This window comes from Ahaetulla prasina, chromosome 7 (assembly GCF_028640845.1).
Source record: "Ahaetulla prasina isolate Xishuangbanna chromosome 7, ASM2864084v1, whole genome shotgun sequence".
NCBI lineage: Eukaryota > Metazoa > Chordata > Lepidosauria > Squamata > Colubridae > Ahaetulla > Ahaetulla prasina.
Window position 1 is genome coordinate 82,890,211 of NC_080545.1, and position 24,440 is coordinate 82,914,650.

Consider the following 24,440-nt stretch of genomic DNA (forward strand, 5'->3'; position numbering starts at 1 on the left):
TCAACAATTATAATTTTTCTCCTTGCTAGACAAAGTTTATTTATTCTTAGACCAGATTCCTCTCTCCTTTTTACCTCACAATATAAGAAGAGCTCAGATGCTCAACATTTATCTAATCCAGCTTTCTGTTCCCTTGACAGATGAGTAACCTGTAAGATGTCCTACAGGACAATTGTTCCATGTGCTTATCTTCCTTCTTAGCCCATTGCAAATGGAGAAGAAGATAGGGGACAATTTCTTGAAAATTTAAGAGTACAAATGGGTGAGCTTTCCCAACGTCAGTCTGCAAGCTGGAGCACATCTAGAAATCAACTCAGCAGGATGTTTGTTTATTGATGGTTTATTGATACAAGCTGCAGAAAAGAATCTGGTTTCAAGCTGCAGATCAGATTGTGGATTCTTCCTTTTATGCTCCTGTGGAACAGGGAGGAGCTGGCTGAGTCTCTTCATAAGGCCCAGCATGGAAATTATTAGGAAATCTAGATTAGTTTTTTTTTTTAATTTGCATTTATATCCCGCCCTTCTCCGAAGACTCAGGGCGGCTTACACTATGTCAGGCAATAGTCTTCATCCAATTGTATACTATATACAAAGTCAACTTATTGCCCCCCAACAATCTGGGTCCTCATTTTACCTACCTTATAAAGGATGGAAGGCTGAGTCAACCTTGGGCCTGGTGGGACTTGAACCTGCAATATTGCAGGCAGTTGCTGTTAATAACAGGCTGCATTAGCCTGATGAGCCACCAGAGGCCCTGGTGATGCCCCTTTCGTTCTCCATTATTTCATTCTAAGCATCAGCTAGCTAGCAATTTTTTAGGGTTCACATAAAACATAATCTGTTTCTCGAAATAACACATTTTGTAGCTTTGCCGATGGAGATTCTCACTCATCCAGGTCACGGTTGTCCCAAAGTCAGTCATGTTTCAAAAGGCAACTGGAGTTTCTTTGTTTTTCCTTGAAGACATTTCATTTCTTTAAATCTTTCTATTCTCCACCGTTCGGTGAGAATCTAAGAAGCTTCTTGGATGAGAAGCAAAATGTCTTCAAGGAAAAACAAACTCCAGTTGCCTTTTGCAAAAGCAACTTTGGGATGATTTGGTAGCTTTCTTCATGCTATTTTAGAAGACATTTCTAAGATAAATACATTAGTACAATTAATACATACATTTTCTTGTATGCTGGTTTAATTAACATGGATGTTTTTGTTTATGATTTTCCACAATATACATGTTTTTAATGTTTACGGGGTGTTTTTTTTCAAAACTTGCACAAGAAATTTTGAAAAATACAAATCCTGAAGGATACTGACAGTAGAACTCTTGCTCCAACTATCAATAAATATTATTCATAGGGATGACCACAGGGGTCAAAAAAATAAAGATGATGACCACCATTAAACGAAAAGATGCCTGGCCCTACAATGCATGTTAAAAAGGAAAGGCTTTACTATCATGGGCGTGCATAAGCGCACAAACGTGCCTACCGTTCCTGTCCTATTGTTTTTCTTTTCTTCTTCCTATATACATATATGCTTATACCGCCTTATATTTACTCATATATGTGTTTATATATTATATAATCTTTTTGTATGATACCTACATACATTGTTATGACAAAATAAATAAATAAATAAAAATAAATCATAAACGGGGTCGTCCCCATTACACACACCCTCCTCCATCTTGGATGCTCCTGTTTGATGAGTTTACACAAGCAAGATATTTTTCCCCATAACAATTTCTAAGAAATATTGCAAGAGAGGCAAAATCCCAATAACTTGAGGGTAATTTGACTCATTATTCAAGAAGCAGCTTCATTTACTACTAAGCACAAACAACAATCAAAGCATCAATTCTCCGCGAACCCATTTGCTAAGGCTCAGAATAGACTTATCACAATTGTCTCTGCTTTTCATTTGTTCAATAAGAAACCACTTACTAAAAAGGAGGTGGAGAAAAGAATAATGCTACCCCTCTGCAAAAGGAGATTGTTAAAACGTTCACTTTCCCAAATTAAATTGTGTATGCTGAATGATTTGCTGTTGAAAGGCTGGGAGAAGAAAAGCATTCGGGCTGCCTTCAAGCCTCTTGTGCTATTTACTTTTATTTTGTGGTAATATTTTTACCTTGCCCTTTAGACAAAAGAACGCCCAGGACTTATGAAAGTGCAATAACAAAGGAAAAAGCCCCCACAGACTCCTGGTTATATTTTTAAAAAATATACTAGGAAAAGAAAAATAGGAATGCAAGCACATTCAAAGAAACGCATGAAATATATTATGCCCTTGTAATGACCAGCTTGAAATGACCCTGTTTGGGAGAAGGAGGGAGAGCAAACTAAGGAAGAGTTACTAAGTCGAGCCAAAAAGGCACAGACAGATGCAATAACTATAGACCAGGGCTATCAAACTCCTGGCCTATGGGCTGGATGCATCATGTGCTGGCCACACCCACGCCTGGTTTAGCGAAAGGGGGAAAAGTCCCGTTATATCACATCAGTGGTGGGTTTCAAAATTTTTTACTACCAGTTCTGTGGGCGTGGCATGGTGGATGTGGCATGGCTTGGTGGGCGTGGCAGAGGAAGGTTACTACAAAATCCCCATTTCTTCCCGATCAGCTGAGATTTGGGAGGCAGAGAACAGATGGGGGTGGGGCCAGTCAGAATTTTTACTACCGGTTCTCCAAACTACTCAAAATTTCTGCTACTGGTTCTCCAGAATTGGTCAGAACCTGCTGAAACCCAACTCTACATCACATGATGCTGCCAGACAGCGTAAGTTTGACACCTCCACTATAGACGGTTTTCGACCTACGACCACTCATTTAGTGACCGTTTGAACTTACAACAGCGCAGAAAAAAGTGACTTATGACCAGTTTTCACACTTGCAACCATTGCAGCATCCCTATGGTCATGTGATCAACATTTTGGACACTTGCTTGGCAACTGGCATGCATTTACAACGGTGGCAGTATCCCGGGGTCACGTGTTCATCATTTTCTAACCTTCCCAGTCGCCTTGCAACAAGTGAAGTCGATGGCGGAAGCCCAATTTGCTTAACAACCACATGATTCACTTAACAACCGCAGCGATTTGCTTAATGGCCGTGGCAAAAAAAAAAAGAAAAGTCATAAAATGATGCAGCACAATTCACCTAAGAACTGTCTTGCTTGGATGGGCTCAGCTGTGGTCATAAACTCATGACAATTCTCCAAACTTTTCTGGAGATAACGTAAGTTGGAATTATTCTGCCTGGATATTTTTTTTCTTCTTCTGCAGAGGTAAGCACCAGATCCAAAAACATTGAAGAGGCATTGAGTGTTCACAAGAAGCTGATGGTGGGGACTGGGGGAAACTACTATTTTCCAGGATGTGTTTGCAATATGCATTCATCGTAGAACTTCTGCAATAGTTCATTTAAGAGCACCATTGGATTTTTCTTTCTTTATTTGCAACATCACTTTTATACTAAGATTTATATTAAATTCATACTTATATTGAATGGGATGTGGTGGCTCAGTGGCTAAGACATTGAGCTTGTCGATCGAAAGGTCGGCAGTTCAGCGGTTCGAATCCCTAGTGCCGCGTAACGGGGTGAGCTCCTGTGACTTGTCCCAGCTTCTGCCAACCTAGCAGTTCGAAAGCACGTAAAAAATGCAAGTAGAAAAATAGGGACCACCATTGGTGGAAAGGTAACAGCGTTCTGTGTGCCTTTGGTGTTGAGTCAAATGACCACGGAGACGCCTTTGGACAGCGCTGGCTCTTCAGCTTTGAAACAGAGATGACCACCACCCCCTAGAAGGGAACGACTAGCACATATGAGCGAGGGGAACCTTTACCTTTACCTTTATCATACTTATATTAAGATTTGAGGAGCCATGGTGGCGCAATGGTTAGAATGCAGAATTGCAGGCTAATTCAGCTCAATGCCAGGAGTTCGATTCTGATCGGCTCAAGCTTGACTCAGTCTTCCATCCTTCCAAGGTCGGTAAAATGAAGCCCTAGATTGTTGGGGGAAATATGGTGACTCTGTAAACCATTCCGAGAGAGCTGTAAAGCACTGTGAAGCTATATATAAGTCTGAGCGCTATTGCTATTATATTAAAATTCGTGGTGATCAGTGGTTAGAATGCAGAATTGCAAACTAATTGAGCTCCCTGCCAAGACTTCAAGTCTCACCAGCTCAAGGTTGACTCAGTCTTCAATTATTCTGAGGTCGGTAAAATGAGGACCCAGATTGTCAAGGGCAATAGGCTAACTCTGTAAAGCACTTAGAGAGGGCTGTAAAGCCCTGTGAAGTGGTATATAAGTCTAAGCGCTATTGCTATTGCTTTGCGTGGTTTTTCAGAAAAAGGGTTTTGTATTGAAAACTGAAGCAAGGGAAGATGTGTGGTTATACTTCTCCCTAGTTCATTATTGTCCACATTAACTGTCAGCTAGTCTGCATGTCTTCACTTATTTTTAACTCTCTTTAGACTAGCCGGGGATCTACTGCATGCAGATCACGGAGCATTGTTTAGCACTGTGCGTGCATACATTAACACTCTCTCTGATCCTTAATAAATTGTATTGCTACTGCAGTAAACATCATTTCACGCACATGTATATGTGTCTATGGACACACACACACCAGGAGATTGGATAGAAAATAATTGCTGAGTGCCCCCATCGTATATAACCCAATGGTAGGGACAAATTTGCAGGGCTGGCACAAGTGACAATACCATTTCTTGCCAAATATGTGTAACACTGATGGACTTTATCTACGGCATAGATGAGTAGCTTCTTATAAAGATTAGAAACTCAAAAAGAATCACCGCTTTTTAAGTAACTAATTAAGATGCTATATTTCCTGCATTTGTTTCTACATTTTGATTTGGGGGGTCAGCACACCGCTGCTCAATTACAGCTTGTATGTCACTCGTGGCATTCTGAATTGATTTTAAAGTGGGTAAATGAAGGTCAGCTCCTGTCGACTTGATGAACACATCCATGTAATTTTCTTGGCCACATTCTGGAAGTTGTTGGCTAATGCTTATTTTTTTAAAAAATCAGTTTCGCAGTTTGCCCGAAAGCCCTAAAATCAGTGAATCTGGTAGCTCCTTTTCAAACAACTAATTTTACTAAAAGCTATACGCTTTTAATAAAGTCGCTTCATCAGACTCAGAGGCTAACCTGACATATGAATTCTTGCACAAAAGAATTAATGGGCTCAAGTCTGACATCAGGATTCAAAAAAAGACAAAATAACATTGGAGCAGTACAATCTCCCCTGAACACTTCATGGCAGATTTTAACAGCACAATTGAGATCACATTCATCACTGTTTCTCAACCTTAGCAACCTGAAGATGTATGGACTTCAACTCCCAGAATTCCCCAACCAGTATAATTTAGCTGGCTGGGGAATTCTGGGAGTTGAAGTCCACACAACTCCAAGTTGCTAAGGTTGAGAAATAAGACATACATCAAAAGGTTTTGGATTATCTCAAAAGATCTCAACAAATGCCGTGGTTTTTAAAATACATTATTATCATTGTTCATTGTTAAGGTATTTGTAATCTGCCTCACAGATATTCACACTCTCTTCTACCCCACCTCACCCCAATTTAAAGCTTACCTCAGTTTATCTACTTGATGCATTTAATAAAGTAGGCTGCGGAGCACAAAAGCTTTTGCCTTTTAATAAATGTACTGGTGGAAAAAGTACTACCAGATTCCCCTTGATTTTTATCCACGTAGACCTCCTACAACGCCTACAGCTCTAGAATTTTCCTGAAAATCTTTTTTTGAAGTAAAAACAGGTCCCTTGGAGATTATAGTCTTTCCAGGTAATCTGCTCCCTTGTTGCAAAGGCCATTTGAGTAGGTAGAGTACTAATTCCCTGTTGCTATATTTCAAGAAGATAAGAATAGATAATTTATTCTTGGTCATTTTCTATACTGCGGTAGAAAAGTTTTTTAAGAATTTGGGGAAGCAGGAGAGAAAGACTGCTCAGAATTTAACGTATTCAGCTGGGAAAAGAGAAAAAGGAGATAGATACAGATACTGATTAACAGAGTTGGAAGGGACCTTGTAGGTCATCTAGTCCAACTCCCCACCCAAGCAGACCCTACACCATTTCTGACAGATGGCAGTCCAGTTTCTTCTTGAAAGCTTCCAATGAGGAAGCTCCCACAACTTTTGAAGGAAAGCTGTTCTATTGGTTGATTGCTCTCACTGTCAAAAAAATTCTCCTTATTTCAAGGTTGAATCTCTCCTTGTTCAGTTTCCATCCATTATTCCTTGTCTGGGCTTCGGGTGCTTTGGAAAATAGCTTGACCTTCTTCTCTCTGTGGCAGCCCCTAGAACACTGCTATCATGTCTCCACTGGTCCTTCTCATCACTAGACTAGCCATGCCCAGTTCCTGCAACCCTTCGTCGTATGTTTTAGCTTCCAGTCCCCTAATCATCTTGGTTGCTGTTCTCTGCACTCTTTCTACAGTCTCAACATCTTTTTTATAATGTGGTGACCAAAGCTGATAGAATATATAGAATGGGATATAGGATTTATAGAATCCTATATCTGTAGGATACAGGATATATTCTATAGCAGGACTCTCCAACATTGGCAACTTTAAGACTTATGGACTTCAACTCCCAGAGTTCCTCAGCCAGCAAAGCTTCTGGGAGTTGAAGTCCACAAGTCTTAAAAGTTGCTAAGGTTGGAGACTCCTGTTCTATAGGATGTAGGATTCTGTAGCAGATAGGATTAAGCAATGGAATTAATTCACTTGAGCTCAACATATACTATGGATTTTGGAGAGGTCATGCAGGCTGACCAGCACACTGAAGAGGAGACCACTGTTGGGAGTTGGACTGCCCCACAAGATTCGTGGCTACCTTCCATTTGTACAAGTATAGATACTGGCATGGTATAATGCATTTAGAAGAGGTGCTTCACAATATGTGTTAGTACAACCGAGCACTTCTCCTTAAATCATTACAGCAGATGCATAGCTGCTTGTGGGTATGCATAGTGATACCTCCACTGGGATCCTCAGCAGGAACGAATGATGCACACACATACACATGCATTCCAATTACTGCAAGTGTCAGTACTTTGTAGAAAGCGGGCACCGTGCGCTAGCACACTTTGTAAAGCATCTCTCTCAGCTGCTTTGCGCAGCCCTAATAAGTTCTTCAATATCAGGGTGAAATAGATTCAAGAAAATAGAAGAATTCTATGATTGTGTCACCACGAAGCTGTATTTCCCTATATACCATCCTTCCATCCGCTGAGTTGATTGACTCTATACGAAGCACTCCAAATGAATTCTTATTATGTTAAAATGATGCTTTGAAGTAAGGGTCATAAGAATTATGTTTGCTATTCAGGGGCTATTTTGGACTCCGGGACATAAATCCTGCTGCTACGGAAGACTCTGCATACACAATGACTCCACTCCAAGTTCATTTAAATTGTTTTTGGCTATTGGTCACTAGGAGAAACTAATGTACTAGGGACATCTTGTGGTGGATAGAATTAACTTTCCAAATTCCTCTTCAAATACAAACCAATTACTCATTTTCTGATGTCATTCTAAGATACTTTCTCTTCTAAGCTCTTTTCTGGCTGTCGAAGAAATGCCAGGTCTCCTGTGGGCACTTTATAAATATAGATTAATGTTTGGTTGGGATTATTATTTATTCAAATTTGGGACACTCCCCCAACCACAAGGGACTCTGGCAGCGCAAATGATCCATTCTGACTCTGTCTGATAATCAATTGCAAACATCTGGGCTGAATCTAAAAAAAACCCCATCTGCTTCCCCACTGCTCTTTTGGGATGAAGGAAACACGTTTTAGAGTAAGGGTCTCCAACCTTGGCAACTTTAAGCAAAGCTGGCTGGGGAATTCTGGGAATTGAAGTCCGCCAGGCTTAAAGCTGCCAAGGTTGGAGACACATTTTAGAGGACACAACTGTTCTCCAAGAGAGCAGCTTGCTTCGAAGCAGCCAAACGGTTCAGACTGACTAAGTAGCTGTCTCTTATCTCCTTTCCTTTGCGGTTTTAGGGGGATTGCTCCACTCTGCCTAATAATGGCACTGGGCCTGCCGTTCTTAATGAATTTGGTATTCTTTAAAGTGTCTCAGGTTGCTCATTCAAAAGGATGAAACCGGGAGTAAGCCAGGACTGCAAATGCCTGCATTTGGGTTCAGTTAATTGTACAAGGGGAAAAAAAGCAGGCTAATGAAAGATTCCATTTCGAGGCATGCTCGGCAATTTGTGAGGCTCAGTGCCCATGCTAATCCCACTGTCCGCTGCATTTGGTGAAGATGAATGTGGCTGTTATAGGAGGAAACCAAGGATAGGTATGGATTATTAGCTCCTTTGCCTTTCTTTCTAAGGTAAAGATAAAGGCTCCCCTCGTTTATATATGCTAGTTGTTGCCGACTCTAGGGGTCGGTGCTCATCTCCATTTCAAAGCCGAAGAGCCAGCGCTGTCTGAAGACATCTCCGTGGTCATGTAGCCAGCATGACTCAACGCCAAAGGCGCACGGAACACTGTTATCTACCCACCAAAGGTGGTCCCTATTTTTCTACTTGCATTTTCTATGTGCTTTCGAACTGCTAGGTTGGCAGAAGCTGGGACAAGTAACTGGAGCTCACCCCATTAGGCAACACTTGGGATTCGAACCGCTGAACTGCTGACCTTTCGATCGACAAGCTCAGCGTCTTAGCCATCGAGCCATCACATCCCTAACAACCACATAGGATAGAATGTTTAATTTAGGATAGATAACTTAGTGCATACCAGCTGTTTTGGATTTCGACTCCCATAAGCCTCAGCCAGTATGAATAGCAGCAAGAGATTATGACCATTGTAGTCCAAGTTCACTGAAGGCACTAAGGCAGGTGTCTGCAAACTTGGCTCTTTCAAGTCTTGTGGACTTCAACTTTCAGAGTTCCTCAGCCAGCTTTGCTCTGGGAATTGAAGTCCATAAGTCTTAAAAGAGCCAAGTTTGCAGACCCCTGCACTAAGGGATCTGCTTTGCTGACAGATCTATCATAGTGAAGAGGTAGAAGATGAAAAATGGCCACTGCAAGATATTTTGCTTGTTGGAGACAAAACCACAAAGATAGTTTTCAAGGCCATTATGTGCAAGTCAAAAGACAGAATGTCCTGATTACTACATGTAGGAGTCTTTACAGGAGCTTTTTATATCAGCTTTAAAAAAAAACAAAAAACAGTTCTCCTTTGATCTGTATTGGAATCCTCTTGATTTCATGAAAATACCCATTTAGATTTCTGGACCGCCATTTGAAAGTGGTTTGGTTTTTCTTCTTTTAGGACGTGTTTTTTTTTTTTTTGATGTTCTAATCCTGTGATGGCGAATCTATGGCACACATGCCAGAGGTGGCACGCAGAGCCCTCTCTGTGGGCACATGGACCGTAGCCAGCTGGTCTTTTGGGTTCCATAGCACGCATGCGCACCAGCCAGTTGGTGTTCATGTGAAGACCAACTGGCCGGCATGCATGCCAGAGCAGCAGAATCCGGAAGAGAGCAGCTGTCTGGTGCGCATGCATGTGAGGAAACCCAGAAGAGCAGCTGGCCACCGTGTGCATGCGCACTGGCTAGCTGCTCTCTTCCGGGTTCTGGTGCTTTGGCGCGCATGCGCATGCATGCATGCACAAGTGCGCACGTGCTCCAGTTTTGGCACTTGGTGCCAAAAAGGTTATCCATCACTGTTCAAGTCTCTACTGCAGCTCTGCTAACTTCTGGTGGACTTTCATCTCAATCGTTACAAGACTGAACCTTGCTTAGCTTTCTGCGCTCAGCCAAGGTCAACCAATACATTAAATACATTAAAGCAAATCTAATTCATGCTGCTATCAATTGTTTATTTTTTTTAACTAGGAATTACACAGGAGGAATTCGTTGGGATTGGCACATGAAAGTTTACCTTATTTGGAGAGTTTGGGAAGGTGGGGAGATTACCATTACATTTCTCCCCTAGTCATCACTGGACTTCTTAGCAGTGGATTTCCAGAAGATTTGTTAAATAGTTGGACAAATATTCATGCTGCAGTTGCGCCCTAAATAATAGATGGGACTGTGATTTAAAAATTTCCTACTGTTGAAAAGAGGTGACCAGTTCAGATCCGTAAAGCTGCATAATTATGGGTCTAAACACAAACTTTTCACCTGGTCATTTCTAAAATTCTACTGATATGGAAGTGTTACCCAATTGCTATTGGTATTCTATCCTACAATACCTCAATGCCTTTGGCTTGATCATATGACTTGGTTTCATCAGTCCGCATCTTGTCAACTCTCAAAAGAGATTGCTGCATATTGACCAAATAATGAAGTCAATGAATAAGGAAGTTCTGAATAACAAAGATATGCATGCTAGAACAATTTTTTTTTTAAAAAAGGTTTTTTTTTAAAGAACTGTGGTGATTTTCAGCAACAACCAACATTGGTTTTGAATGCCTGAGTAGGATTACCTTTTCTTTGAATTCTTCCATTCTGGGAAATAGCAGGTAACTGCGGCTCATGAAATATTGCAGCATATGTGATGATACTACAGCAGCAGCTGTGATTTATGGAAGAGAGCACCACACACCAACTAGTGGATAATGAGATGCTGCACCAGACGTAGCATGGATTCGGGAACCCTGCTAGGTAGATATGCAGCTCAGGTATACTTTAATAGCGCAAATGAACTCATCAGATAGATTAACAAAGAAGCATGTTTACAGAGTACAGTATAACAGAATTGGAAGCGACCTTGGAGGTCTTCTAATCTAATGTCCAGTTTAAGCAGGAGAACCTATGCCATTCTGGACAAATGACTGCCCAATCTCTTCTTAAAAACCTCCAGTGATGAAGCACTATTCCTGTGTTTCACGCTGATTTCATATGTGTTTTGTGCTGATTTTATATATGCTTTGCGCTGATTTCGTTAAGGTATTCTTCCAAAATACATCGATATTCTCAAAGTGAAAAACCATCTTCACTTAATCAGTGGAACGACCTGCCTCCAGACTTTGTGGCAGGGGTGGGTTTCAATTTTTTTTACTACCAGTTCTGTGGGTGTGGCTTGGTAGGCATGGCATGGCTTGGTGGGTGTGGCTTGGTGGGCGTGGCAGAAGAAGGATACTGCAAAATCTCCATTCCCTCCCCGATCTAGAGGAAGGTTACTGCAAAATCCACATTTCCTCCTGATCAGCTGGGACTTGGGAGGCAGAGAATAGATGGGGGTGGGGACAGTCAGAATTTTTACTACCGGTTCTCCAAACTACTCAAAATTTCCGCTACAGGTTCTTCAGAACTGGTCAGAAACTGCTGAAACCCACCTCTGCTTTGTGAGTGCTCCAACATGGAGGTTTTTAAGAAGAGATTGGACAAACATTTGTCTGAAATGGTATAGAGTTTCTTGCCTTAGCAAGAGGTTGGACTAGATGACCTCCAAGTTCCTTTCCAACTCTGTTATTCTGTTATAGTTGTGAAAACGTCAGTGTTTGCCTAGCCACGTTTTTCTCATCCTTTCCTCAGTGGCTTTAGTCTCATTTAAAAAAAAATAAAAATGAAATAGTGTCCAAGTTGGGTAAGCAGGACTGTGCTGTATATGGCCATGATGGCAAACTATGGCACACACGTGCCACAGCTGGCACACAGAGCCCTCTCTGCGGGGCTGCGAGCCGTCGCCCAGTTCAGCTTCATCACGCATGTGCACGCACACGTCTCTTGCCAGCCAGCTAATTGTTGGGATGCGCGGGGAGGCGGTGTGCATGTGGGGTACGTGCACACATGTGCAGGAGTCATGCGCACATGCACAAGGGGACGAGGGTTGCATGTGCATGTGTGAGAGGAGAATGGGGTGGGGTGGGAACACAGGGGGTGTGGCATGTTCCCCCACAGCCCGTTTTTGGTGCCAGGAGGCTGCAGGGAGGCCTACTAGGCCCAAAATGGAGCTTGGGGGTGTGGCTTGCCCCCCAAACACCAATTTTAGTCCCAAGAGGCTGCAGGGAGGCCTACTAGGCCCAAAATGGAGCTTGGGGGTGTGGGTTGTCCCCCCAAACCCCATTTTTAGTCCCAGGAGGCTGCAGGGAGGCCTACTAGGCCCAAAATGGAGCTTGGGGGTGTGGGTTGCCCCCCCAAACCCCTTTTTTAGTCCCAAGAGGCTGCAGGGAGGCCTACTAGGCCCAAAATGGAGCTTGGGGGTGTGGGTTGCCCCCCCAAACCCCATTTTTAGTCCCAAGAGGCTGCAGGGAGGCCTACTAGGCCCAAAACAGGGGGTGAGGGGGTCATGTGCATGCACGGGGGTGGGTGGAGTGGGGGGGGGGTCCTGCACACATGCATGGGGCGTGCATTGCATTATGTGTGCCGGCACGCACACGCTATCAGCACACGACGACAAAAAGGTTAGCCATCACTGGTACATGGGAACAGATTTTTTTCTTTAAAGTTCTCCTGTTCCACCATTGAAGCAGGTAAAAGCCATCAGAAGTGGCCAGCGACAAGAGCGATTTCCATCAGCCCCACCTATCATGTGGCTCTTAAAGAGTAAGAGTATTAATTATGACTCATGCTACACCAAGTTCAAAAAGCAATGAAAGCAATGGGGAAATGGTCAAGCCTGGAGTTGAAGCAAGGACCCACTCCCTTTTTAAAACAAACAAACAAACACAGACACATAAGCAATAAATCATTGGAAGAAACGTGGATTTTATAAATGGGCTGGAACACTCCCTAAACCTTATGCAAGAGGAATTCTGGGCTCCTGTTAAAAAAAGTTTCCATCACACTATTCAGTCCTTCCTGTTCCACTCCTAGACAGACTCATAGGAGAACATTGTGGTTTAAATTGCCTCCTCTAAATATGCTGCTAAACAGAAGCAGCAGCATTGCCTTGCACCCCAACTTCTGGGGAGAACCCTCGTTCTCTAGCAGCCTTCCCAGATTCTTTCAAAGAGAGGGAAACAAGGTGGCTGGTTCCTCTCTTCTTGGTCGTAGGCCAAGATTGTCCAACAGAGATTGAGGAGTCCACGCCTAACAGCGGGAATCTAATTCTGTCATAGGGAAGAGATGATGGCCTGGACACATTCTCTGAGGCAAATCTTCATCTGGACAGGCAAGCTGGTGGAACCTCTGGAAAGAGAAACAGAGAGAGACCATATGAAGGGGTGGATGGAAATGTCAATGGCGATTCTGGTGAGACCATATAGCACATAGCAATAGCACTTAGACTTATATATCGCTTCACAGTGCTTTACAGCCTTCTCTAAGCGGTTTACAGAGTCAGCCTATTGCCCCCAACAATCTGGTTCCTCATTTTATCCACCTCAGAAGGATGGAAGGCTGAGTCAACCTTGAGCCTGGTGAGATTCGATCTGCCACACTGCTGGCAGCCAGTGATCAGCAGAAGTAGCCTGCAGTACTGCACTCTAACCACTGCGCCACCGCAGTCTACGTCCAATTGGACCTTGCTTAGTGACAGAAATTCTCATCCCAATTGTGGTTGTAAATTGAGGACTAAGGGTTTTGAATATGAAAAGCAGCCACTGGTCCAGCGTCATTCCCTGGCTCTTTAAATTGAGTTGAATTCATACCAAACATTGGAGTTCACAAGTTGCTCTTTCAGTTAATTATTTCCAGAAGGAACTCTACTCTGAAACAGTAGAACTTCAATATATCACTTGGTGTTCATTTTGAACCAGAATAAATAGAGCTATAGCATTTTTGGGTCACTACTTTGGGACAATTTAATCTGGAATAAGATCACTGAACCTTGTTCTTTGAAAAGCAGCATTGCATATTTTTTTTTAAAGCAGCATTTAAAAAAAAAAAAACCCTCTCCCGCATACATGTTGCAAATATTTCTTTTACAGTCATTCTGAACGGGATACTCCTTATAATCAAAGGAAACTAGCTGCAAATGTCACAGAGGAAATAAGATATTTGACTGAAAGTCAATAAGCATAGGAGGGAGAAAGAAATGATGGGATACTGCAAAGCTAAGTTCTCAGTTGTGACATTGCTGAAGTATTATACCACTAATAACAAACACCCAGAAAGGCAATTTAGATTGTGCAGCCCTCAAGCCAACTCAAATCCAATAAAGTCGCTGGTTCTTGCCAGTAACAGAGCGATTCTGAGCAAATTAGTGCAAGGATCCCATTCATTATTTTGGAACACGGCAATGCTACCTCTGAAGGCCAAGGCCGAACTTCCCAGCTCAGCCGCTTTGCATCACAGCCTCCATCTGAAAAATGCCAGTCTTACCTCTCTCAGGGATCCTTTAATGGTGGAGAGTTTGTAGACAATCCAGAGGGGGATGCAGATCATTGAAGAGAGTGCAAGCAGCCAGCCGACGGTATCTCCCCACCACGGGTACACGTATTTCTTGTTGTATGTCAATGGGGTGTATTTAATCAAAGAAAAGAGAAAGGTTGCCTACAAAGATTGAGGGAGGGAGACAGGATTAGATCAGGCAGGGGTGAAATGCTCCCAGTTCAGACCGGATCACCCGATCCGGTAGCGATGGCATTGGGTGGTTCGGAGAACCGGTAGCAAAAATCCCTGCCCACCCCCCGCCTATGCCCAGCTGAGCCATGTGATCAGCAGAGGGGTGTTGTTTTTTTTTACTTTTAAAAGCATTTTTTCTTCAGCTGAAAAAATGCTTTTAAAAGTAAAAAAAATAGGCCTCTGGTGATCTTGCGGCTCAGCTGGGATCATCCGAACCTTTTAAAAGCATTTTTTCTACAACTTCTTCGGCCGAAGAGCTTGTAAAAAAAATGCTTTTAAAAGGCTCCTTTGGTAATCCCAGCTGAGTTGCCTGATCATCAGAGGCTTTTAAAAGCATTTTTTACAACCTCTTCAGCTGAATAGGTGGTAGAAAAAAAGCTTTTAAAAGTAAAAAAAAAAAGTTGGCCATGCCCACCCAGTCACATTACCCCACCACCACCAAGCCACGCCCACAGAACCAGTAGTAACAAATTTTTCATTTCACCCCTGGATCACGGGTGTCAAACTCGCAGCGTCATGTTGTCATCGCATGATGTATTGCAACATTTTTCCCCCTTCGCTAAACCAGGGGTTGGATATGGCCAGCGTGTGACGCATCCAGCCTGTGGGCCACGAGTTTGACACCCCTGCATTAGATGTGCTAATCTTTAATGAACCCCTTTGCTTATTTCGTGCCGATCAGACTAACCTAATCCCTGATTTCAACCTGGTGAATACTTAACCTGATGAGTATAGATAGTCCTCAGCTTACAACGATAACTGGAACCAGACATTCCATTGCTGAGCAAGGTGGTTATTATTGAGTCGCACCCAATTTTGTGACCTTTTTTTTTTACCACCGTTGTTAAGTAAATTATTGCAGTTGTTAAGTGAATCAGGTGGCCGTTAAGAGAACCCCACTGACTTTGCTTGCCGGAAGATGGCTGGAAAGGTGGCGAATGGCGATCATGTGACCTCAGCTCTTTTGCAAACTCTTTCTCATGGTGGCAACAACTGCTTCCGGTTGGGGCCCTAAGAAGCCCAGGCGGGGAGGAGCAAGTAGAGGCTGGCGAGGTACCCCTTGATGTGAGTGACATCGAGATGGCCATGCCCACCCAGTCACATGACCACTTAGCCACGCCCACCCAGCCGGTCCTTAGGCAGATCATATTAGCAGTCCACGGGATTTAAAATTATGAATTTAGTGGTCCCTGAGGTCCAAAAGACTGGTGACCCCTGTTCTAGTCCAGCCTCCTTCTCAAGCAGGAGACTCTAGACCAGGGGTCTCCAACCTTGGTCCCTTTAAGACTTGTGGACTTCAACTCCTAGAGTTCCTCAGCCAGCTTTGCTGGTTGAGGGACTCTGGGAGTTCAAGTCCACAAGTATTAAAGGGACCAAGGATGGAAACCCCTGGTCTAGACCATTTCAGACAGGTGAATTCTGAATGAATGTCCTATTTCTAATCATTATCACCCATATATACCCAGGTACCAGCCTCCATCTGCTGCATCTATGCAGAAGTCAGAATAAGTTTCCAAAGTTGGGAGAGCCCTTTGAACACATGCTTCTACTGCTCAAAAACTGCTCTTAAGCATTTAAAACTTCACTGATGGGATTTATGCAAATTTAATTTTATCTGTTCTCTTCGGATTGTTGCTATTTCCATTCCCACCACCACTCCCTCCCTCCCACTTCTTTTATTGCCTGGCAACAGCCACAAGCAGTGGTCAAAGTCTCTTTTGCCCAAGAGTCCAACTCATTTCCCTGTGTACCCTCTGGATCAGGGGTCTCCAACCTTGGCAACTTTAAGACTTGTGGACTTCAACTCCAGAATTCCTCAGCCAGCAAAGCTTTGCTGGCTGAGGAATTCTGGGAGTTGAAGTCCACAAGTCTTAAAGTTGCCATGGTTGGAGACTCCTGCTCTGGATTGTTTCTCCAAATTGAGATGTCCCACCTACCAGGCAGACAGCTGGTGTGATGAATAACCAACAGTACTTAATAACAGACCAAGGCCTGTACCCAATCATGTCTTCAATGTTATTGTAGAAACGATCAGCACCTGTGAAAAGGGGGGGGGAAAGAACAAAAGATGGTAAGAAAGGCAGAGCAAATCTGCTCTAATGCCTATGGAACAGAGAAGAGAGCCAGGATCAAGAAAATAAGAAGCAAAGCAGACTAAACAGAAAGATATTAGCACGGAAAAGTCACTGAAGCAAAACAACAATAAACAGTGTCTCAAGGTCAGTTAAATTAGTAACATAAAACTATTTCTTTCTTTTCTTATATTGGATTTCTGATAGGCTCAGAGTACTCAAGGATCAACTTGATTTTCTTTTCTCTCTGAAGTCCTCTGCATCTGCTCCAGAAACTTTTTCAGAAGTTCCCTCAGGACTTGAAGAGCAGGAGGAAAAATGAGAGAGGAATGGCTTCCTTATCATTCTGCTAATGAAAACAGTTGCACCTGTGTGAAACCAATATGGAATTCCATCTAGGATCCCCTACTTACTCATATCAAATACAAAACAGATAGCAATAGCAATAGCATTTAGACTTATATACCGCTTCATAGTGCTTTACAGCCCTCTCTAAGCGGTTTACAGTCGGCCTATTGCCCCCAACAATTTTGGGTCCTCATTTTACCCACCTCGGAAGGATGGAAAGCTGAGTCAACCTTGAGCCTGGTGAGATTTGAACTGCCAAATTGCAGGCAGCCGGCAGTCAACAGAAGTAGCCTGCAGTACTGCATTCTAACCATTGCGCCACTGTGGCTCATATGAAGATATGAAGATAATTCTGGAGATTTCAACTGAACAGGAATATTAGTTATGGAAAAGTTCAGGGATAGTGTTCCAGCTCCAGAGATGTTCTAGACTGGTCTTTGACCAGGTATTTTGAGACATATGTTTTCTATCTAGCTCTATCTATGTGATTGCTAAGAGTTGAGCCCAGCATGATGGCCCATAACCAGTGGTGAAATCTGAACCAGTTTACTACCGGTTTTCTGGCTGCGCAGGCACGCTGTGTGCCAAATGCGCACTGAGCATGCATGCGCAGTGCGCCCCACGCACCAAATGTGAGGTCCCTGCCTGCACACATGCAGTGCATGCCAAAAGGAGGCATGGGGTAAGTAGAACAGCTCACAGGGGGGTGATCAGCTGTGGCACGCGATCTTTGGAACCTTTTTTTTAACCTTTTAAAAGCATTTTTTAACAACTTATTCAGTCGAATAGGTTGTAAAAAATGCTTTTAAAAGTTAAAAAAAGGCTCTGATGATCGTGTGCCACAGCTGTGATCGTTGGAGCCTCTTTTTTTTACTTTTTAAAAGCATTTTTACTACCGGTTCCAGAGAACCGGTTCCGGAGAACCAGTAGTAAAAAATGCTAAAAAAGTTTTTAAAAAATGTTCTGATGATCGTGCATCGCTCACCTGATCGTCGGAACTTTTTTTTTTTTACATTTTTTACTACCGGTTCAGCGAACCAGTAGCCTTTTTTACTACCGGTTCGGGTGAACCAGACTAGACCGGGAGCATTTCACCCCTAGCCATAACCAATAAGACCCGTTTCTTGTTGCAATTGTACTTACCATATACCCAGCCAATGCACATGGTCTCAAAAATGGCAACGAAGAGCAAGCACATCCCACTGGCAGCATAGTAGTCAAAGAGCTGGAAGACATACATCCCACCCTAAAGAGGGGCAGATGCCCACACAGTGGGGATTGGGAAAGAGATGGGGGGGGAGAAAGAGAGAGAGTTTAAAACTGTGATGATCAGATGAATATCTTTTTACCCCGCTAAGTCCCCAAGCACTGAACTGATTTTATATATAATGCTAGATAACCCCTGAACCCTTGGGTCATCCTTTCAGAGATATATCCATACCAAATCACTCAAAATGCTTTCAACATGACAGAACTTTTAATGTACAGCCTTCACTGGGAAAGTTGGGATACAGTGAAGTATCTGCCTTGAAAATGGGCTACGCTAGACAGTCAAACATCAGGACAGGAAATGTTTTTTGACATTTTGTATGATCATGACAACTTTTACATCACAAAAAACTTTATAAAATTTATAAAAGTTGATAAAATTTGCCAAATTTCAATTCCATGGGAATCAGGGGTCCCAGATGTTGGACACAATCTGCAAATTAGCCCATTTGAGGTACCTTGGTTGAAAGGTTTCACTCTCTGATGCAAAATATTGCCCATGTCAGAACTGATCCTTCCTTCTGTTCCCCCCCTTCTCCCTCCCATCCAAGCAGAACTGATGAAGTTTCTTGGATGAGAAGCAAAATGTGTGGGGGGTTTTCTTCCTCAAGGAAAAAGGAAAGAAACAGCAACAACATAGTCCAATTGCCTTTTGAAAAAGCACCTTTGAGAAAAACCATGACCTGGATGACTGAGAATCTCCATAGGCAAATATATTGCCCAGTTAAAGATGATGAGGACAAGCGTTTTGGCAGTATGTAAACAACAGAAATATCTGTCCAGGAAATTATAATTCTCATTTGTTAACACATGTTCTAGTGTTTTCTAGACAGTATTTTCCTAGACATTTTTTTCTCTTAAACTAAAATTACTTGCAGTGACTCAATAAGCGTTCAGTTCCTGCTTTGTTACTACTGGTAGAAAACACCAAGTAGGAATGAATGAGCAGTCCTCTGTTTATACATATTATGCCAGGATTCTGAAGGGCCTCTGGTGGCTCAACAGACTAAGCAGTCTGTTATTAACACAGCTGCTTGCAATTACTGCAAGTTCAAGTCCCACCAGGCCCAAGGTTGACTCAGCCTTCCATCCTTTATAAGGTAGGTAAAATGAGGACCCAGATTGTTGGGGGCAATAAAAGTTGACTTTGTATATAATATACAAATGGATGAAGACTATTGCTTAACACAATGTAAGCCGCCCTGAGTCTTCGGAGAAGGGCGGGATATAAATTCAAATTTAAAAAAAAAGAATATTTCCTCTCACTTTAACTGGTATTTGGAGAGCCTGATAACTCAACGTATCTAAAGATAGCATGTCATTCACTTCTGGTATCAATAGAACCATCTGTCTTCCTCTTAGACTTCCTCAGCTTAGACTGAGGTGGATCATTTTTTCAACCCCCATATCCTTCCAAATGTCTCTCTCTCTCTCACACACACACACACAGAGAGAGAGAGAGAGAGAGAGAGAGAGAGAACATACATATACATACCCATGTCAGGGGTTTTATCTTAAACTTTGTCCCACAAACATTCCAAAGACAAGTCAAGTTTTCACAAGAATGCCATCATCATACATTTTTAAGTTTCTTATTACCATGAGTAGAAGAGAAAAAAGAAGTTATAGTCTGGGAATGTAAAATATATATAGAGATAGGGATGGAGATGTGGATAGATAAGTGGATGATAGAAAGATGATAGATAGATAGATACAGTGGTAGGATTCAAGTAATTTAACAACTGGTTCTCTGACCTAATGATTTCTTCCAACAACCAGTTTGGCAAACTGCTCAGAAAGTTAACAATCGGTTCTCCCGAAGTGGTGCGAACTGGCTGAATCCCACCACTGGATAGATAGATAGATAGATAGATAGATAGATAGATAGATAGATAGATAGATAGATAGGTAGGTAGGTAGGTAGGTAGGTAGGTAGGTAGGTAGGTAGGTAGGTAGGTAGGTAGGTAGGTAGGTAGGTAGGTAGGTAGGTAGGTAGGTAGGTAGGTAGGTAGGTAGGTAGGTAGGTAGGTAGGAAGGTAGGGATGGATGGATGGGTGGGTGGGTGGGTGGGTGGGTGGATGAGTGAAATCCAACAGGTTCTGATAGGTTCTAGAGAACCGGTAGCAGAAATTTTGTGTAGTTCGGAGAATAGGCAAATGCCACCTCTGGCTGGCCCCAGGGTGGGGAGGGAATGGAGATTTTGCACTATACTTCTCCTGCCACGACCACCAAACCATACCCACCAAGCCACACCACACCCACCAAACCACGCCCACAGAACCAGTAGTAAAAAAAATAGGATTTCACCACTGGATGGTTGGACAAACAGACAGACATATCAGTCTCCTCCTGGAGAAAAATTAGGAATGTGAATTCTTGTGAATGGCATCTACAAACCTTACTATTCGCCTCGTGAATTTTCCTCATTTCTTCTAATTGCTGTTTATGTCCCACCACAAGCCTGTGTAAACGAGGCATTACGAACTCTAGCTGACCAAATCATGGAGGCTGAAGCCAAACACCCTGATTCACTGGCCATTGTTTTGGGAGATCTAAACAAGGCAAACTTAAGGAAAGAACTACCAAAATACTTTCAGCATGTCAATTGTCCCACCAGAGGCAAGAATACTCTAGACCACTGCTACACAACACTAAAAGATGCCTATCGGTCTTTACCACGTGCAGCTGTAGGACACTCTGATCATTGCATGATTCACCTTGTACCTGCTTACAGGCAAAGACTTAAAGCCATAAAACCAATAATTAAATCAGTGAAAACCTGGACGGAGGAATCAGAATTAAAGCTACAGGCATGTTTTGACTGCACTGATTGGAATATTTTAAAGATACCTCTGCAGACCTGGATGAACTCACAGATACTGTAACATCATATGTCAGCTTCTGTGAAGACCTATGTGTACCTACAAGGAACTTGCGAATACACAGTAATAACAAACCTTGGTTTACACCTAAACTTAAGCAGCTACGACATTCCAAAGAGGAAGCCTACAGAAAAGGTGATAAAATGCTGTACAATCAGGCCAGAAATGCACTAACAAGGGAGATAAGAGCAGCAAAAGAAGCTACTCTGAAAAGCTAAAGAATCAATTTTCAGCAAATGAACCAGCAAACATGTGGAAAACTCTTAAAAATATCACCGGCTATGGCAAACCTCCTTCCCAGGCTGAAGGTAATCAACAACTGGCAGATGACCTGAATGAGTTTTACTGCAGGTTTGAAAGGAAACTACAGCCACCTATCTCCACAACCCCATCTCAGACACACCAACAACAGCCAAGCCTCCTACAACTGACCCCATTTCATTGGGTTCACAACCCCTAGTGATCACAGAAAAGGAAGTGCAGGACCTATTTCACAGACAAAAGCCAGGAAAAGCTCCAGGCCCAGACAAGATAACTCCTTCTTGCTTAAAAGTCTGTGCAGACCAATTGGCCCCATCTTCACCCATATTTTCAATAAATCACTAGAGATGTGCTATGTTCCTTCTTGCTTCAAACGCCTACCATCATCCCAGTGCCAAGAAGCCCACCATCAAGGAACTGAATGACTACAGACCAGTTGCTCTAACATCTGTAGTCATGAAAACCTTTGAAAGGCTAGTGCTTTCCTACCTGAAAACCATCACGGATCCGCTCTTAGACCCCTTGCAATTTGCATACCGAGCAAATAGATCAACAGATGATGCTGTTAATATGGCTCTGCACTACATCCTACAACATCTTGAGTCTCCAAAGACCTATGCAAGGGTCCTTTTGTAGACTTTAGTTCAGCATTCAATACCATCATTCCAGACATTCTTCTAACTAAGCTAAACCAGCTACAGGTACCGGAACAGACTTGTAAGTGGATCACAAGCTTCCTAACAAACAGGAAGCAGCAGGTGAAGCTAAGCAAGATCACATCAAATACCTGTACAATTAGCACAGGGCCCCCCCAAGGCTGTGTGCTCTCCCCACTTCTCTTCTCTCTGTATACCAATGACTGCATCTCCAATGATCCATTTGTTAAGCTACTGAAGTTCGCAGATGACACAACAGTGATTGGTCTCATTCGAGACAATGACGAATCCGCATATAGACGAGAGGTCGAACGACTAGCCTTGTGGTGCAACCAAAACAATCTGGAACTGAACACACTCAAAACCGTAGAAATGGTGGTAGACTTTAGGAAAACCCTTCCATACTTCCACCTCTCACAATACTTGACAACACAGTATCAACAGTATAAACCTTCAAATTTCTGGGTTCTATCATATCGCAAGATCTCAAATGGACAGCTAACATCAAAACATCATTAAAAAAGGACATCAAAGAATGTTCTTTCTGCGCCAACTCAGTAAGCACAAACTGCCCAAGGAGCTGCTGATCCAATTCTACAGAGGAATTATTGAGTCTGTCATTTGCACCTCTATAACTGTCTGGTTCGGTTCTGCAAGCCAACAAGAAAACACAGACTTCAGAGGATAATTAGAACTGCAGAAAAATAATTGCTACCAACTTGCCTTCCATTGAGGACCTGTATACTGCACGAATCAAGAAGAGGGCCGTGAAAATATTTGCAGATCCCTCGCATCCTGGACATAAACTGTTTCAACTCCTACCCTCAAACGACGCTATAGAGCACTGCACACCAGAACAACTAGACACAAGAACAGTTTTTCCCAAGGCCATCACTCTGCTAAACAAATAATTCCCTCAACACTGTCAGACTATTTACTGAATCTGCACTACTATTAATCGTTTCATAGTTCCCATCACCAATCTCTTTCCACTTATGACTGTATGACTATAACTTGTTGCTGGCAATCCTTATGATTTATATTGATATATTGATCATCAATTGTGTTGTAAATGTTGTACCTTGATGAACGATCTTTTCTTTTATGTACACTGAGAGCATATGCACCAAGACAAATTCCTTGTGTGTCCAATCACACTTGGCCAATAAAATTCTATTCTATTCTATTCATAATCTCCAGCAGGTTCTGATGAGTAGTTCAGAAAACCGGCAAATACCACCTCTGGCTGGTCCCAGAGTGGGGTGGGAATGGAGATTTTTCAGTATCCTTCCCCTGCCACGCCCACCAAGCCATACCCACTAAGCCACACCACACCCACCAAACCACGCCCACAGAACCGGTAGTAAAAAAAAATGAATTTCACCACTGGATGATTGGACAAACAGACAGACATATCAGTCTCCTCCTGGAGAAAAATTAGGAATGTGAATTCTTGTGAATGGCATCTACAAAGCTACTTTATGTGACTGGCAAAATTGGTTCTGTGCCCTCTCACATTTTCATCCAAAGGACAGTAAATTGACTTCAAAAGTCAATAGGGAATGACATAAAAAGCCATTCCAGCTAAATCACAATGTACTGATATGTGGGGATTCAAACTATTTCTCGTCTTTAGTTTTAGATTTCAGCATCGAAGCCTTCGTCTCTCACAGCAGAGTGGAAATGAAGGCGCAACTGTTGCTACGCATAAGCATGTCAGATGGCAATTTAAGAATTTCTAGCCCGCATTGGCATGGAGAAAGTGAACAGGGAGGCATTTTTCCTCACTCCCTCTGCAGCAGAAGTCACACTGAAAGGTTATCAAAGTTGAACAGTGTAAAGTTCAATGTAAAGCCATTTTCACTGAAGCATTCTTAACCTGTGGAATCTCATCTGAAGTTGGGGCAATGACTACTAATTCGAAAGGCTATAAAAAGAGATTAGACAAATTCATGGAGACATAATTTTTTTTTGTAGAAACAGAGGCAAAGAAAGTATCTCTGAATGATAACCGCTAGAGAGTATGAGGGAGGGGAGAACACCGTTGCTATCATGTTATTTTCCTCCAAACCTAATTATGATTTGTTCCAGTAAAGGAACACAGTGCTGTAAAAAAAACAAATCAGTTCATTAATTATCAAAGTTTATTACTATAACTACTTCAGTGGTGGGCTGCTCCCGGTTCTGTCCAGTTCTATAGAACCGGTAGTAAAACCGCTGGGAGGCTCCGCCCACCTGCCCCGATGTCATCAAGGGGCTTCTGCGCATGTGTAGAAGCGCGCGCTCGCGTTCCCGTTGTGAACCGGTAGTAAAGCTAAGTAGAACCCGTCCCTGAACTACTTGTTATTTCTAGTAAGGTAGAAAGACAAATACACACACAGAGAGAAACACAGAGTTGTAAATTGAGCCAGAACCCACACATTTTGGACAGCTG

General features: G+C 42.7%; 1 protein-coding gene across 1 annotated transcript in view; it reads right to left on the reverse strand.

The window, feature by feature from the left end:
• Positions 1-12,630: 12,630 nt before the first annotated feature.
• The window catches only part of LOC131201698 (sodium- and chloride-dependent GABA transporter 2-like), a 90,621-nt gene continuing 78,811 nt past the window's right edge, over positions 12,631-24,440 (reverse strand). The window contains exons 11-14 of the mRNA XM_058189798.1: positions 18,082-18,184; positions 16,456-16,556; positions 14,276-14,446; positions 12,631-13,141 (exon numbers count right to left, since the gene is read on the reverse strand). Of these exons, the coding sequence (XP_058045781.1) occupies positions 13,043-13,141; positions 14,276-14,446; positions 16,456-16,556; positions 18,082-18,184 (474 nt within the window). The 3' untranslated portion in view covers positions 12,631-13,042. The remainder of the gene's footprint in view (positions 13,142-14,275; positions 14,447-16,455; positions 16,557-18,081; positions 18,185-24,440) is intronic.